This window comes from Coptis chinensis, chromosome 6 (assembly GCF_015680905.1).
Source record: "Coptis chinensis isolate HL-2020 chromosome 6, ASM1568090v1, whole genome shotgun sequence".
NCBI classification, from domain to species: Eukaryota; Viridiplantae; Streptophyta; class Magnoliopsida; order Ranunculales; family Ranunculaceae; genus Coptis; species Coptis chinensis.
In genome coordinates this window covers 36,108,900-36,121,837 of record NC_141461.1, presented here as the reverse complement: position 1 = coordinate 36,121,837, position 12,938 = coordinate 36,108,900, and the positions used below count along the sequence as shown (strand labels likewise).

Here is a 12,938-nt window from a genome sequence, read left to right as displayed (position 1 = left end):
GTGGATCATGTTGTGTTCAAGAATGAAAGAAAGATGGAGAGTGAGAATGAGAAACGAGGGAAAATATTTTGCTTCTTTTTGCATTATATATGCCGAAATATCGCCGATAAATAAGCGGTCTTGTAATATATCGGCTTTTATCAAAGTTCTGGGCTTGACACACGTATGTTTTATTTATTTCAGGAACTCATGGCAAGTGATGCACAGGCTATAAATTGAATGAAAGAATGGCAATTGACTAAAAAATATTTAGTCCAGGGGTTTAGGTCCCCCTCCCTGTCTAGTTTTTTATTTGTGAAACGGGTTTGTGAAAAATAAAGGAAATTACAATTACATTGACCATTGAGAGCCTTGCCACAAGTCCACGACCCTATATTAACCCAATGCAGACACTGATGTCGACCACAGCTCATCAATTGCCGTCATTACTTTCATTATTTTATCTTGCTAACTATGCTCTGTGTCACTCTTATTTGTTAGTACTATGAGGCTTGCAAACAGCTGCCCCTAGAGAAATGGATTGTTTTTTATGCCAATCCGATACTTCAACATAAGGTGCAAGCGATACAAATTCAGTACTTCAATTTCCTGATAACTTGGAAATTACAACTCTTGGCACAAAATCGACCGAAAACGTGTTTATTCTACATGTTTGATTGATGTTAAGACAATTGAAAGGAACAACATTATCATCATCATGAATTAAAGATCTCCTCCATCTGCAGTTTACAGGAGCATGGTTCTACTGAAACCCAGTTCTGCCTAATCAGAAATCAAGGACGCTGCATGCAGTATGTGTGGAGCATTTGCCTGCCTTCACAACAGAATCAGATGGAGCCCATCCTGCATGAAGCGGAAACTTGTCTCGGAGATGATAGAAGACGACTCGAGCATTGTAGCCATACTCTAAGCAAATCTCAAATTGTCAGTGCAGCCTTTTTTGGCTGTGGGAAATAGTTGGTCACAATTTGATCATAAAATCAATAAGCAGACTGATCCTTGACCTGCCACCAGTTTTGATGGCTTCACAAGATTTGACTAGCGGCGTGTAGTGCGAGATTTTGGCCTGGAAGCTTTCTGCAATGACACAAACAATTGAAAGGAAAATAAATGCAAAGCTAGTGTACAAATACTCAGTATGTTAATCGCTCTTTTGACAAAGGCACAGCACTCTGCCCTACATATAATTGAATTATCAAGAAGACCTACTGAAATTATCAAACAAACAATGAATACATTCGTGTTTAAAAATACAATATATAAGCCGAGAGCAAAGTTACTCACAGATACAGTCCCAAAGCTTGCTCCAGACCCAACTGTTGGACCTGTCAAATTTTGAAAAAAAAGAGACAAAGTTAGATAACATTCAACCAGAATTTGAGAAAATTAGAAGTAAGGTAAAAAGTTTGTGCAGAAACCGGCAGTAGGTGGAATGTTCTGATATAGAAGAACAGGTTGTCAAAAAACAGCAATACAATTGAATTCATTTTAGTAAATAAAAACAGCTAGCCAGATATAGTACAGATGGGAGAACACATAATCAGCCATCAATACAGAGCTAGAGCTTAGAACATTAACATAAGGATTTTGGGTTTAATGGGCTCACAGATTTCTAATGCACCAAGACAAAGAACTCATGGAGGTGTAGAACAACTCCCTTTTTGAAATCAGATTCAGTCAAAAATAAATAACCACAATTTTTTTCTTCCTTTATCAATTACCACTCTTTTTAGTCTGATTGACCAAAACAGTATCAGGCTAAGGTACAAGACTGAGCATATACCTGATGCGAAGGATGGTGTTGAAAAAAGTGAGTTCCCAGTGGCAGTGGTTGAACCAAAGGCTGGAGTGCTAAATGCGGAAGGTGCTGTTGTAGACCCAAACAAAGATGTTGGTGGAGTCCCAAAAATTGAAGATTGGGGCATACTAGCAGATGATCCAAAAAGGGAGGACACTGGAGCAGCTACTGATGGAGTTGAAAACATCGAGGATGACAGAGTAGAAGACGATGTATTAAATAGTGAAAACCCACTTCCAGATGATGCAGATGGTAGTTGCGGAGTGTTTGATGTACTGGCCATAGGCGCACTTGAAAATAAGCCAGCACCTTGAGTAGATGGTTGTGGCATTGAAGGCAAATGCAAGGTTGGATGAACTCTCTTCGCAGCAGCTTCCTGTTTGGCCAATTCCCTTCTGTCTGCCTCAAGAAATGGATCATTAGCATCACCCCTGCGCCGCTGGTCAGCAAGATAAGCTGTTTTCATAGATTCAATGTACTGATGAAGACTCTCCACCTACAAATCAAATGAGCAAAAACCATCACGCGAAAGAATAAACACTAGTGTAGTATGAGATTCAGTATTCATGACTATGATAAATAAGATTATAGGACCATGTTACAGTCAGACAAAACGTAATTCAGATTACATAGAGCAACAAGCACACATTAATATAAAATTATAGAATGACAAGTAGTAGGCCCCATAGCAAGGAGCTATGCAATGCCCAAGAAGATCCCCTCTACCGGGTTAGAAGCCCTTTTATAGTACAAGGATATCCAAATTACAAATTAACTCTTGGTAGGTCACACCTTGAAGCATGGGTTAGCGCGTGCCCAATCATGTAACTCCTCTTTGATCACTTCGACCGCATTCTGAATGTCTATTTCTAGTTGGTCAGATATCCTTGTGTTCCTCTTCTTCCACAAGTTCCAAAGAATAGCTCTATAAAGGTGTGCCGCGACCCATGATGCCTTGTTAGAAAGTGGTTGTACTGTGAGTTTACTACTTAGCGCTTCCATGATGTTAGAAGGCTTCCTCCAAGGTTTACGGCAAAACACGGGAAGTTAGAAGGCCTCTTTCCCAAAAAGTGCCATAAATAAGCACTAATGCAAAAGGGGTGGGGCCAACAGGCTCATTCTCCCAGCTGTGGGGGGGTTTGATCTGTCTCCGGATCCAGTTTATCCAAACACAGGTAAAACAAAACATATTGTAACGGTCTTCATTTGGATATGAAGGGAACGTATTACACTATTATTTGAATGTGACAGAGATGCTTATTAGTTCAGAATGTTAATATATATTACTGAAATATCAGTTCCGTGACAGATATGCACTGAACCAACACGAATACTACATAGTTCCCCTTAATAGAAGAGATTTATTCAATTTCCATACTGAAAAAGTATATATTGGGCTGAAAATGATGAGGTCAAGAGACTATCCATGAGACTCACAACAAGATCAGAACTCTTGTGCAGTAAAACCTCACTTGAAGCTCCCAATCTCTCAAAGCTACTCTCTCTCCACTTGTTTGTCAATCCTCTTCTTCACTTTTTTCTTTCCAACACTCCTCTTTCAGTTCTATATTTAACCGATAAGGGCCTGTGGGCCATCCATTCAGATATATTTTAGTTTATACATTGGAAGAGATTTGGTGCAAGGTTTTTGATTCTTTTCTAGTTTCAGATTTACTTGTGTGGTTGCTTGGTTTCTAACGGTGATTTGAATTGAATTCAGTTCCGCTATAAAACAGTTTGGAGGCGGTTCCAGATATATACTATCTTACTGTATCGGTTAATGGAATGACAAAAACCTCAGTCTTCAACAATTCATTGACAGTCAAAGGCGGAAACTCAAGGAACCTTGAATCCGTAGCTAGATTTTACTGCTAAAGTGCAAAGGTTTTGTCAAGATCTCAAGGATTCCTTATCCCAAATTATTTATCCTAGCTAGCTTAAAGGAACTATTAGAGGAAAACATACTCGAGAACAAAATCACACAAACTTTTTACTAGAAAGCAGAATTTATGCTTAAATAAACAACTCAGACGTCACTTGAACTAACGTCCAAACTAAAAAAAATTCGGACGCCACTTAAAGTGTCATCCCCCTTTTAGTTATGAATTGTCTATTTGGAATTTTTAAACTCGGACGTCACTATTATTTTTACATCTCTCCATTGGGAACGATTGAGTGTGGATATTTATAGTCTACATATATGTGTGCAATTGGAATTGTAAAATCCTAATGGCGCCTATGTGGAGGTGTAATTTTACACCCCCCATTGGAGATGCCCTAAGAACTAATTTTAAGAGCAAATCCATATCAAGTCTCTAAAAACGCAAAACACTCAAGGATCTACAATTATGTGTAACTAGTTGTTAAAGAATGCGAACTGCAAACCTTGACAACGATTGATAACTTGTTACAAATCATTTTTATAAAATATACATTACTCACAAAAAACTGATAACAGTTGAAAATCTATATCTTAATATTAAAGCTCCCACAAAGGGTATTTTTTTAGCACTATTAAAATTTCACATCATCATCTCCTATTACGGGAATTCCTCACCTATTAGAAAAAGAAATTCTAGCACACGGAAATTCTTCCCCGATTGAAAAGGAAAAATCCAGCATATCGAATTAAAACGGGAATCATTTTCCTATTAAAACGGGAATAACACTTCTAAATTAAGTCACTATTTAAACAGGATCCCTCTCCTAATGAAAAAACAAGTTATTAATTAGGAAAGGCGATGAAAATAGGAATCACGATTTGTTAGAAAATTTATATATGTATAGACTATAGTTATGATTGTTGAGCAAGTTTTCAAAAGAGTGTGCGTATGCACGGGCCTAATTTCTCCCCTATTGAAAAAGAGAAATTCTTGAACTTCTAATTAAAACGGGAATCATTCTCCTATTAAAACGGAAATTCCTCCATTCTATTGAAAAGGAAAATTCTAGCACTTCTAATTAAAACGAAAATTCTTCTCCTATTAAAACGGAAATCATACTTCTTAATTAAGTCAACTATTAAAATGGGATCCCACTCCCAATTAAAAAATAGGTTTTTAAAACTTAATTATAATAATTTGTTAAGAAATTGAAAGGGTTAGCAACTAAAACGATTTGTTAGAAAAACTCTATATGTATAATCATTATTATTGAGCAAGTTTTTAAAAGGGCCCGTGCGTATGCACGGGCCTACTTTCTAGTAATGAATATTGTATGACTTAAAGTTAAAACACAAACTATCAAATATCTTTCATTCATCCCCATCTTCTCCACTCGTTAGAAGTAAGTGCTCCGACTTATCATGTTTGTAATGATTTACATGCTATGTTGCTTCATAATATGACTAAAAGGAAGATTTTTCTTTCCTTCTTATCTGGTACTGCACAATAGATTTATCAAAAGATAAAGGCTGCTCTTACAAGTTTAACACAGATAATATGACTGAATGAGAAAAGGATTTGATCATTTGAACTTAGAGTCAAAAGAGCGCAGATGTTGACATTAACAAAACGTCAAGATGATGTCATCAGCTTCTAGTAATTTGACAGGGACAAGCAAGTCTTGAACCAAGAGGACATTAATTACTACTATGTTATTATTTTTATCTTACAAATTCTGATTAGTATTAGGTCTAGATCTTTTTCTTAAAATGCCTCTACACGGTATATGTTTTAATGGCTGATTTTGATTATTATTTTAGAGATTGCAACTCCCCCTTGCTTTTCTTTCTTCTTTTCTCTGATTAATAGACGATGTTATATTAATATAATAAAACTATTACATCAACACCAAGATCAACAACAAAAGCTATTGTTCAAGGACCATATCCAAAACCCATGTAAACCCACACACAACAGGGAGGGAAAAGGCCAATAAACAGAAGCAAAAGAATAAGCTGAAGCCTAAATACTACCACCGCAACCAACCCATTACACAGTCCATCCACCTCCAGCAGCCTACCATCCTCCATCCCTCCTCCCTCCTCCCTCCAGCAAGTAATCCTCACAATAATTAATATGCATGCCACCCCTCAACCCCTCCAGATTATTCTAGGTCTATTCTAGTATCTTTGGCTGGAGCGAAACCATCGACACTTTGAAGGCATTTCAGTTTCGCTTAAGAAGATGATTCTATCGATAAAAGCCTTATTATATCGGTGGTCTAAAGTCTTCAAAGAGTTTAGAGGAAGTTTTTTTGAGTCTTTTATAGCTAGGTGGGATCATCTTATGTTCTTAGACATGGGGTGATAGTGGAGTTCTTGGTTTTTTCTTATGAAGTTTCTTTTATTGTAAATATTTTTTCACGTTCTTGTTTCTTTCTTGTAATGTAGGCCTTCTCAGCCTACTTCTCCTTTATTAATGATATTTCATTTTACCAAGCAAAAAAATATATATATTCTAGTATCTTTCTCGTCCTCATCCAAATCACTGTAGTATTGGCTTTCATTTGTCTATTCGCCTTTCTTCGCCGCCCTCACCTTCCCACTTCTCTATTGTCCAGCTACTTTAGTATCTTACCCTTGTTGTTTTTGATATTGACTCTCCACACTTTACCAAACTCTAAGATCCCTCCTTCCTCCTCCATAAGCATATCCACCGATGAGGTAGTAGCCTTGAAACCGTAGATTAGTGTTGATTTATCAATATATATTCAGTGTTCCTCAACTGAAGTTTACTTCGGGCTTCGATCACTACATCAATTTGGTATCAAAGCTGACTCTTTCTTGGTTAATTTGTTGATTTAAAATATTGAGAGATCGTCCACCCCAGTGAGCACTCGATTTTATCATTTAGAAGCAGCCTTGATCGAGATGATGATGGCTTCTCCGTTGCTTAAGCAAAAAGATAAGCAAGTTGTTGTCAAAGACAATAGTAAAAACTAAACAGTAAACCTCACTCTAGGTGTCATTTGGTGCTCTAATCTCATACTCCAAGGAAATAGCATAGGGCCAGCCTTACAGCTTACCAAGTTGTAGGCAAATCCATGCGAAAGGGCCTAGACTCAAAATGATAAACTTTAGAGTAAATCCCTATTATTATTTTCCATTTTTTTTTTTTTACTTTTTCTCTCTAATTCTCATCTAACTTCTCTCCATACATTTGCCTACCATTTTACTCCCTAAAAACCAGTTGACCAAGATTAAGGTTTTATTGAGACTTTAGCAAAATTGTCTCCTAAATTGTCCCAATATCAGAAAAAAGAACTATCATGCTAGAGGGCGTAGTAAATCGATGCCACCTAAAAAGTTCTCATCTGTGTTGGGATAACATGATGATCAGACTTCCCATAATCAAACAATATCCCGCAGCTCTAAATAACCTTATGTTTATGCTGATAGTTAGATGAATAATGATTGATAGATTAATGGAAACATAGGAATCCATAATTAGTCATATTGATTAGGTCACGTACAGAAAATATACTTAATTTGCATGACTAAAATTGCAAGAAATGAAGGGAGAAGATTCAGTATTAGTAGGCGGCATGAGCTAGGCGATGGCTTGGGATCAAGGCTACGCCTGCAACTCTAGCTCAACCTTAGTCCTAGGCTCCTAGCCATCGCCTGCAACTGCGACAGCATAAGCAATAGTAATCATGAGTTTATGCCCAAGACGTGGTACACGGAATTCAACGTAGCAGACAAACCATTGTTCTGCTGGTTGGTTTCTTGACTCTGTCGTTGCAACAATTTCCAATAACAGCATGGTGACAAACTTTTGGGGATGTTAAAAGCCATCAACCCTATGAGTGGAATCAATATAAATCTTCTATCCGAGATAGGGATGATCATAGCTCCGAGGATGATTATCCTATATTTCAATTGGCCACTGAATAAACGAAAACAGGTTTCCATTGCTTGAGCAATGTAGAAACCACATTCATTATCTCAATTATGGTTTCTCCAAGGGATTCTTCTACTCTATCGAGTCGAGTTTTCAACAAAAGTTGACGATATCTACTACGAGCTCCATAAAAATTTGCCGAAATCATATTGGCTCTAAACCAATTTTAATGCAATTATTCAAAGTGTGAGCAAACTTCAATTAAAGAACACTAATATATTTGAACAAATGAACCATATAGGGCACGAAGTATCCCAAGGTAAGGAATAATATTTGAAGACTAATAAATAAGAATTAAAAGCATATTGCAATAAGTGTATAAGACTACAATGCCTTTGTGTTTGAATAGAAACCCCTAGACCTAATTCTAATTCTAACCGGACTAGGATACTACTATATGTCTTAGTCCTACTTTAAATAGGAAGACACTTAATCAAAACAGACTACTTGGGAAAGATAATTTAAAGTCACAGCCAAAAAGACACACTGTTATGCTAACATACTGATTTTACACTTTGTTTCTTTGATGTTATATACTACTCTATCTTAATAACCTCTAGTTGTCTTCTAACTCAATGCCCGGATTCACGATGAATATGGGATACGGGAACTATTCTATGCGAAGTGGATTTCGGACCATCATCCGAAGTGGGTTATATGAAATGGTAGAACCCAGACGATCTTTCAACAGGAGACGAAGGAGACTCACAAGATCATAAAGAAGATGTTGTTTCTTTTGCTTTTTGGGTTAGGTGGCATTTACTCTTAGCATCTTGATAAGGGTAATCCATCTTGTTGTTTTTGTAATGCTTGTTTTGATCCTAATGCAATTGCATTTTATTGATCAACCAAAAAAAAGGCTCGAGTAACTTCTACTGCTCCTACCCCAATTATAAAGACTCGAAAACAAAACAAAACTGAATGAACTTTGAGTCTTTGAGCAAAACAAAACAGCTCCTGGACTAATCATGTTGTATGGGATGTAATTTTAGTGTAAGAGTCCATAAAAGATATTGCAGGTATGAAGAAAATAAACATACAAGTAGGAAAACCAAAAAAAAAAACAGGAATGATACTAAAGGATTCCTACTTGATCTACTAGCACTGATTAGAATGAGACTAATTTATCAAATTCACCTCGTCAAAAAAGCACATATAGGCAATATAAAAACACTCATTAGACAGAAACCATGATAAGAACATTTACCTTGGCAGCTACATGAACAAAGAAATCATGCACATTTGACATAACTTTTGGTAGAGACTGCAACAATGATGAGTCGGTGCCAGAAGAATTCTCGTCAGAATACGAATGAAGCAATTGCTCTAACTCTTCAACACACTGGCGGCATTCGCCAATATGCTTCTCAAATCTTGCCACTGTGTGCTGCAGGAAAGGAGATGGCTTCCTTGGGAGTCCAGTGTAAAAATCAAAAACAGGTACAAGTGAGGTAGACGTCGAATGTGTAGATGCATTTGGAGTAACAGTTGTTCCTGAAGCCTGAGTTGTGGCAGTAGCATTGGAAACAGTTCCTACATTCGGATGAATGAAACGAGGGCGGAGCAACATGTATGAACGAACTGCAACCTCGGCGCTCCTCATCATATCCTTCACAACAGTCATCAGCTCTTGCAGCAAAGCCCTCTCTCGTTCCATGGAGCTACTGATTCCACCAAGTTCCTGTCCATATCACAGATAGCAGTTTATACCCCAAGTGTCATCAACCATTATCGTTGAATTTACATACTATGTTACGTTCAATTGACTATAAAATCCCCATCGTTGCCATACTGATTAGCGAGAAAGAAAGTACCTGGAGAATATGGCTAGTGTCAAGCTCAAACCCATCGTTAGAAACGGAAGAATCATAAAGACGATTACACTGATCTAACCGTTTACTTTCGTCTCTATACTCCAATACCCTCTCCCTACATTACAAAAAGTATCCCCCCAATCAATTAACAAAACACAATATAAAAATTAGAAAATGGGTTAATGAAAATTTACTCAATTTGAAGTAGAAACTTGTGGGAATCGGGATGTAGGTCAGTCCATTTAGTGTTATAAGTAGCTGGTGTCTTCTCATTAGTGAATATATAAAGCTGCTGCTGCTGCTGCTGAAGTTGAAACTGTTGGTTTTGAAATAAAGAATTGTTTTGAAAGATGTTGGTTTGAGAAAAGGGTGATTGTTGTTGTTGGGGTGAAGGAGTGAAGAGATTATTAGTATTGAATAATGACATTATTATTATTATTATTATCTATTAAGCAAAATATATATGAGAGATTGCAACTCAAAACTTCTTCTTCAACGTCATCAAAATTCAAAACCCTTTCTTTCTAAAGCCCTAGAATATTATTATATTTCGCGATATTTCATTTCTTTTTCAAATATTTCACGAAACTTTGTTTTCGTTTGAGTGTATTATTATTCGTCTATAGAGAGTTACACAACTAAATAGGAAATAACTACAAATAGGAAACTACTTGGAAATCTTATTATATATTAACAAACAATTTTTGGTTTGTTTATAAACTTTATAAAGATCGAAACATCACTCATTTTCATTCAAATCATCTCAAAACGTGACTGACTCTACTTGTGTTTTTTTTGTTTTATTGGATCATTAGTTGATTTGTAAGTCATTTTTATTTAGTGACTGCGTTTCATCAATATGGAAGTACTTGAATCATGCGCATCTTTTGTTGTAACAAACTTATTAGTTACTAAAAACGTAAATCTTGGCACAGAGGCCCATTTATCGGTTCAAAAGTGAGCCAACACGTGGTGGAAGCTTAAATATGTTGGCTTCTCGAGGTATGAGAAGGCAAGTGCAAAAGCCAGAGTCATCTCAAGCTTTGGTAGCTCACTCTTCACAAACAACATTCTCAGTGCAAGTAGGCTCAAAGAGAAGGGAAATTTCTGAAGAGGAAGAGAACATGGCAAGTATTGTTGGGTATAGGTGGGTTAGAAGGAGTGTTAGGGTGAGTGTGTTGCGCTCAAAAAGGGCAAAGAAAAATGCTTATGAGGTGAGGAGTAGAGGAGAGGGACATACTCTGATTCCTATGCATGCCACTATCATTTCAATATCTAGTAATTCTAGCTCCTCTGTATCGGTCGGACCATATACTGTGGTGAGTTCCAGTGAGAACTTGTCTTCTGATGCTGCAATTATGGATAATGATCAATCAGGATCTTAAGGTTCAGAGGATGAAGAGGAGGAGCCTTATCTACCCTTAGGGATGGACAATCCACATGACCAGATAGTGGAGTATGAGGGCTAACAGAATTATGGGATGCTAGGCCAATCGAGGAGGTGCTATCACAAGTGCGATCTTTGATTTTGAGGATGGAATTAGTCAGCCAAGACCTCTAGCCATGGATGACTCCTCAGTGGTGCGCAAATTCCAACTCAAGGAGATACAGGGGGATGAAGGGAGCTCTAACTCACCACAAGGGAAGAGGCTAGCACACGAGGAACGAATTAGTACAAAAAGTGGAAGTGGCAATTCTAGCAGTGGGGGGTCCGCTCTCTCCCCGGGGTTCAAGCGGTGGTGGGAGTCCTCAACAGCTATCTAAGCTTCAATGATGACCTGGAATTGTCGTGGAATAGGAACCTCCACGGTAGTTCATAATCTAAATGACCTAATCCGGCAATATTAACCGGAAGTGATATGGGTTTTGGAAACTAAGGCGAAAGCAAAAAGGATTGAGAAAGTAGCTAGGGATATTAGTTTTAAAGGGAGTTTTTGTTATCCAACAGCAGGTCGTAGTGGTGGCTTAGCTATTTTCTGGAGGGATGGAGTGGAGATAGAGATCTTGGGTGCTACAAAAAACTACGCAATAGGTAAAATCTCTAACTATCCCAGTACACAATCTTGTTTTTTTACTCTGGTTTATGGTGAATCTATTGCTTAGTAACCGTGTTAGAGTGTAGAATGAACTCAGAGCCCTTGCACCTAGTATACCTGGGCCTTGGGTTTTACTGGGGGATTTCAATGCTATAACATGCTTAGATGAAAAATCATGAGGTAATAGTATTTTTAACAAATGCATGAAAGATTTCAATGGTTTTATTAATGATCTTGGCCTGATTGACCTTGGGTTCAAGGGACCAAAATTTACCTGGTCCAATAACAGAGTCTTTAAGGACCATATTCTTGAACGTCTGGACAGATTCTTAGCATCTACAGATTGGTTAGTAATGTTTCCTCATCTTCTTTGTGAAACGATTGGTGCAGGCCGCTTGATCACCTTGCTCTCAAACTTTCTTATACTGTTTTAGAAGAGAGAACTTATAAACTTTTTAGGTTCTTTAATATGTGGTTCCAAAATGAGACTTGTATCCCTACCATTGAGGAGGCTTGGGAATCTACAAACCATTTTAAACCTGACTACAATATGATTACTAAATTGACAAAAACTAGGAGTAAAATGACTGCTTGGAACAAATAAGTCTTTGGCAATGTGTTTCAAAACATTAGAGATATCCAATCCAAGTTGGAAGCTCTTATGGCAAAAGCTTTGACTAGAGCTATATGTGAGGAGATTCGAGCGCTCAAAACTCAATTAAATGAGTGGCTGGATAAAGAAGAGGACATGTGGAAACAGAAGTCAGGTGCTCTTTGGCTGAAAGAGCATAGGAGGAACACTAAGTATTTTCATATGTCAACTCTGTACAGAAGGAGGAAAAATAGTATCGACAAGCTCAAAGATGATGCTGGCCAGTGGCTAAAAGGTAGAGATAAAGTGGGTAAGAATATTAATAAGTTCTTTAATGACCTGTTTACATCTGAGGTTCCTAGTATCAACAATAACATAAGCAATTTGTTTAAACCTATTCTTACTGATAGAGAAAATGAGTTGTTGGTGGCCATTCCATCCCATGAGGATTTGAGGTGGGTGGTCAACAAGTTGGGGGCTTTGAAGGCCCCTGGACCAGATGGGTTTCAGGGGGTGTTTTTTCAGAACTGCTTTGGGATATTGTGGGAAAAACTGTAAGTGAGTGTGTTCAAGATTTTTTTAGGACTGGTATCCTTAACCCTAAGTTTAATGAAACTTTTATAACTCTTATCCCTAAGATTGCTAACCCTGAACATATAGCTAAGTTCAGACCTATTAGCTTATGTAATTTTGTGTACAAAATTATCTCCAAAATTCTTGCTAATAGGCTTAAATGCCATATTCATAAGATTGTATCACCTTTCCAGGGTGCCTTTGTTAAAGGCAGAAATATTGGGGACAATATTGGGTTAGCTAGCGAGATTTTTCACAATATGAAAAATATGTATAAAA

At 37.4% G+C, this 12,938-nt stretch overlaps 2 protein-coding genes across 2 annotated transcripts; one reads left to right on the top strand and one right to left on the bottom strand.

Annotated features, from left to right (window-relative positions):
- Positions 1–563: 563 nt before the first annotated feature.
- On the bottom strand, positions 564–9,963 carry LOC147492773 (hydroxyproline-rich glycoprotein family protein). Its single transcript, XM_086566285.1, has 7 exons — positions 9,936–9,963; positions 9,653–9,897; positions 9,459–9,573; positions 8,852–9,325; positions 1,784–2,294; positions 1,285–1,325; positions 564–1,077 (listed from the first exon to the last, which is right to left on the bottom strand). Exons 2-7 carry the CDS (start codon positions 9,883–9,885, stop codon positions 1,039–1,041), a joined length of 1,413 nt encoding a protein of 470 aa, XP_086422411.1. The 5' UTR covers positions 9,886–9,897; positions 9,936–9,963; the 3' UTR covers positions 564–1,038.
- A 2,192-nt stretch (positions 9,964–12,155) lies between these two features.
- LOC147492772 (uncharacterized) lies at positions 12,156–12,644 on the top strand. Its single transcript, XM_086567639.1, has one exon. It carries the CDS (start codon positions 12,156–12,158, stop codon positions 12,642–12,644), a length of 489 nt encoding a protein of 162 aa, XP_086423765.1.
- The last annotated feature ends 294 nt before the right edge of the window (positions 12,645–12,938 follow it).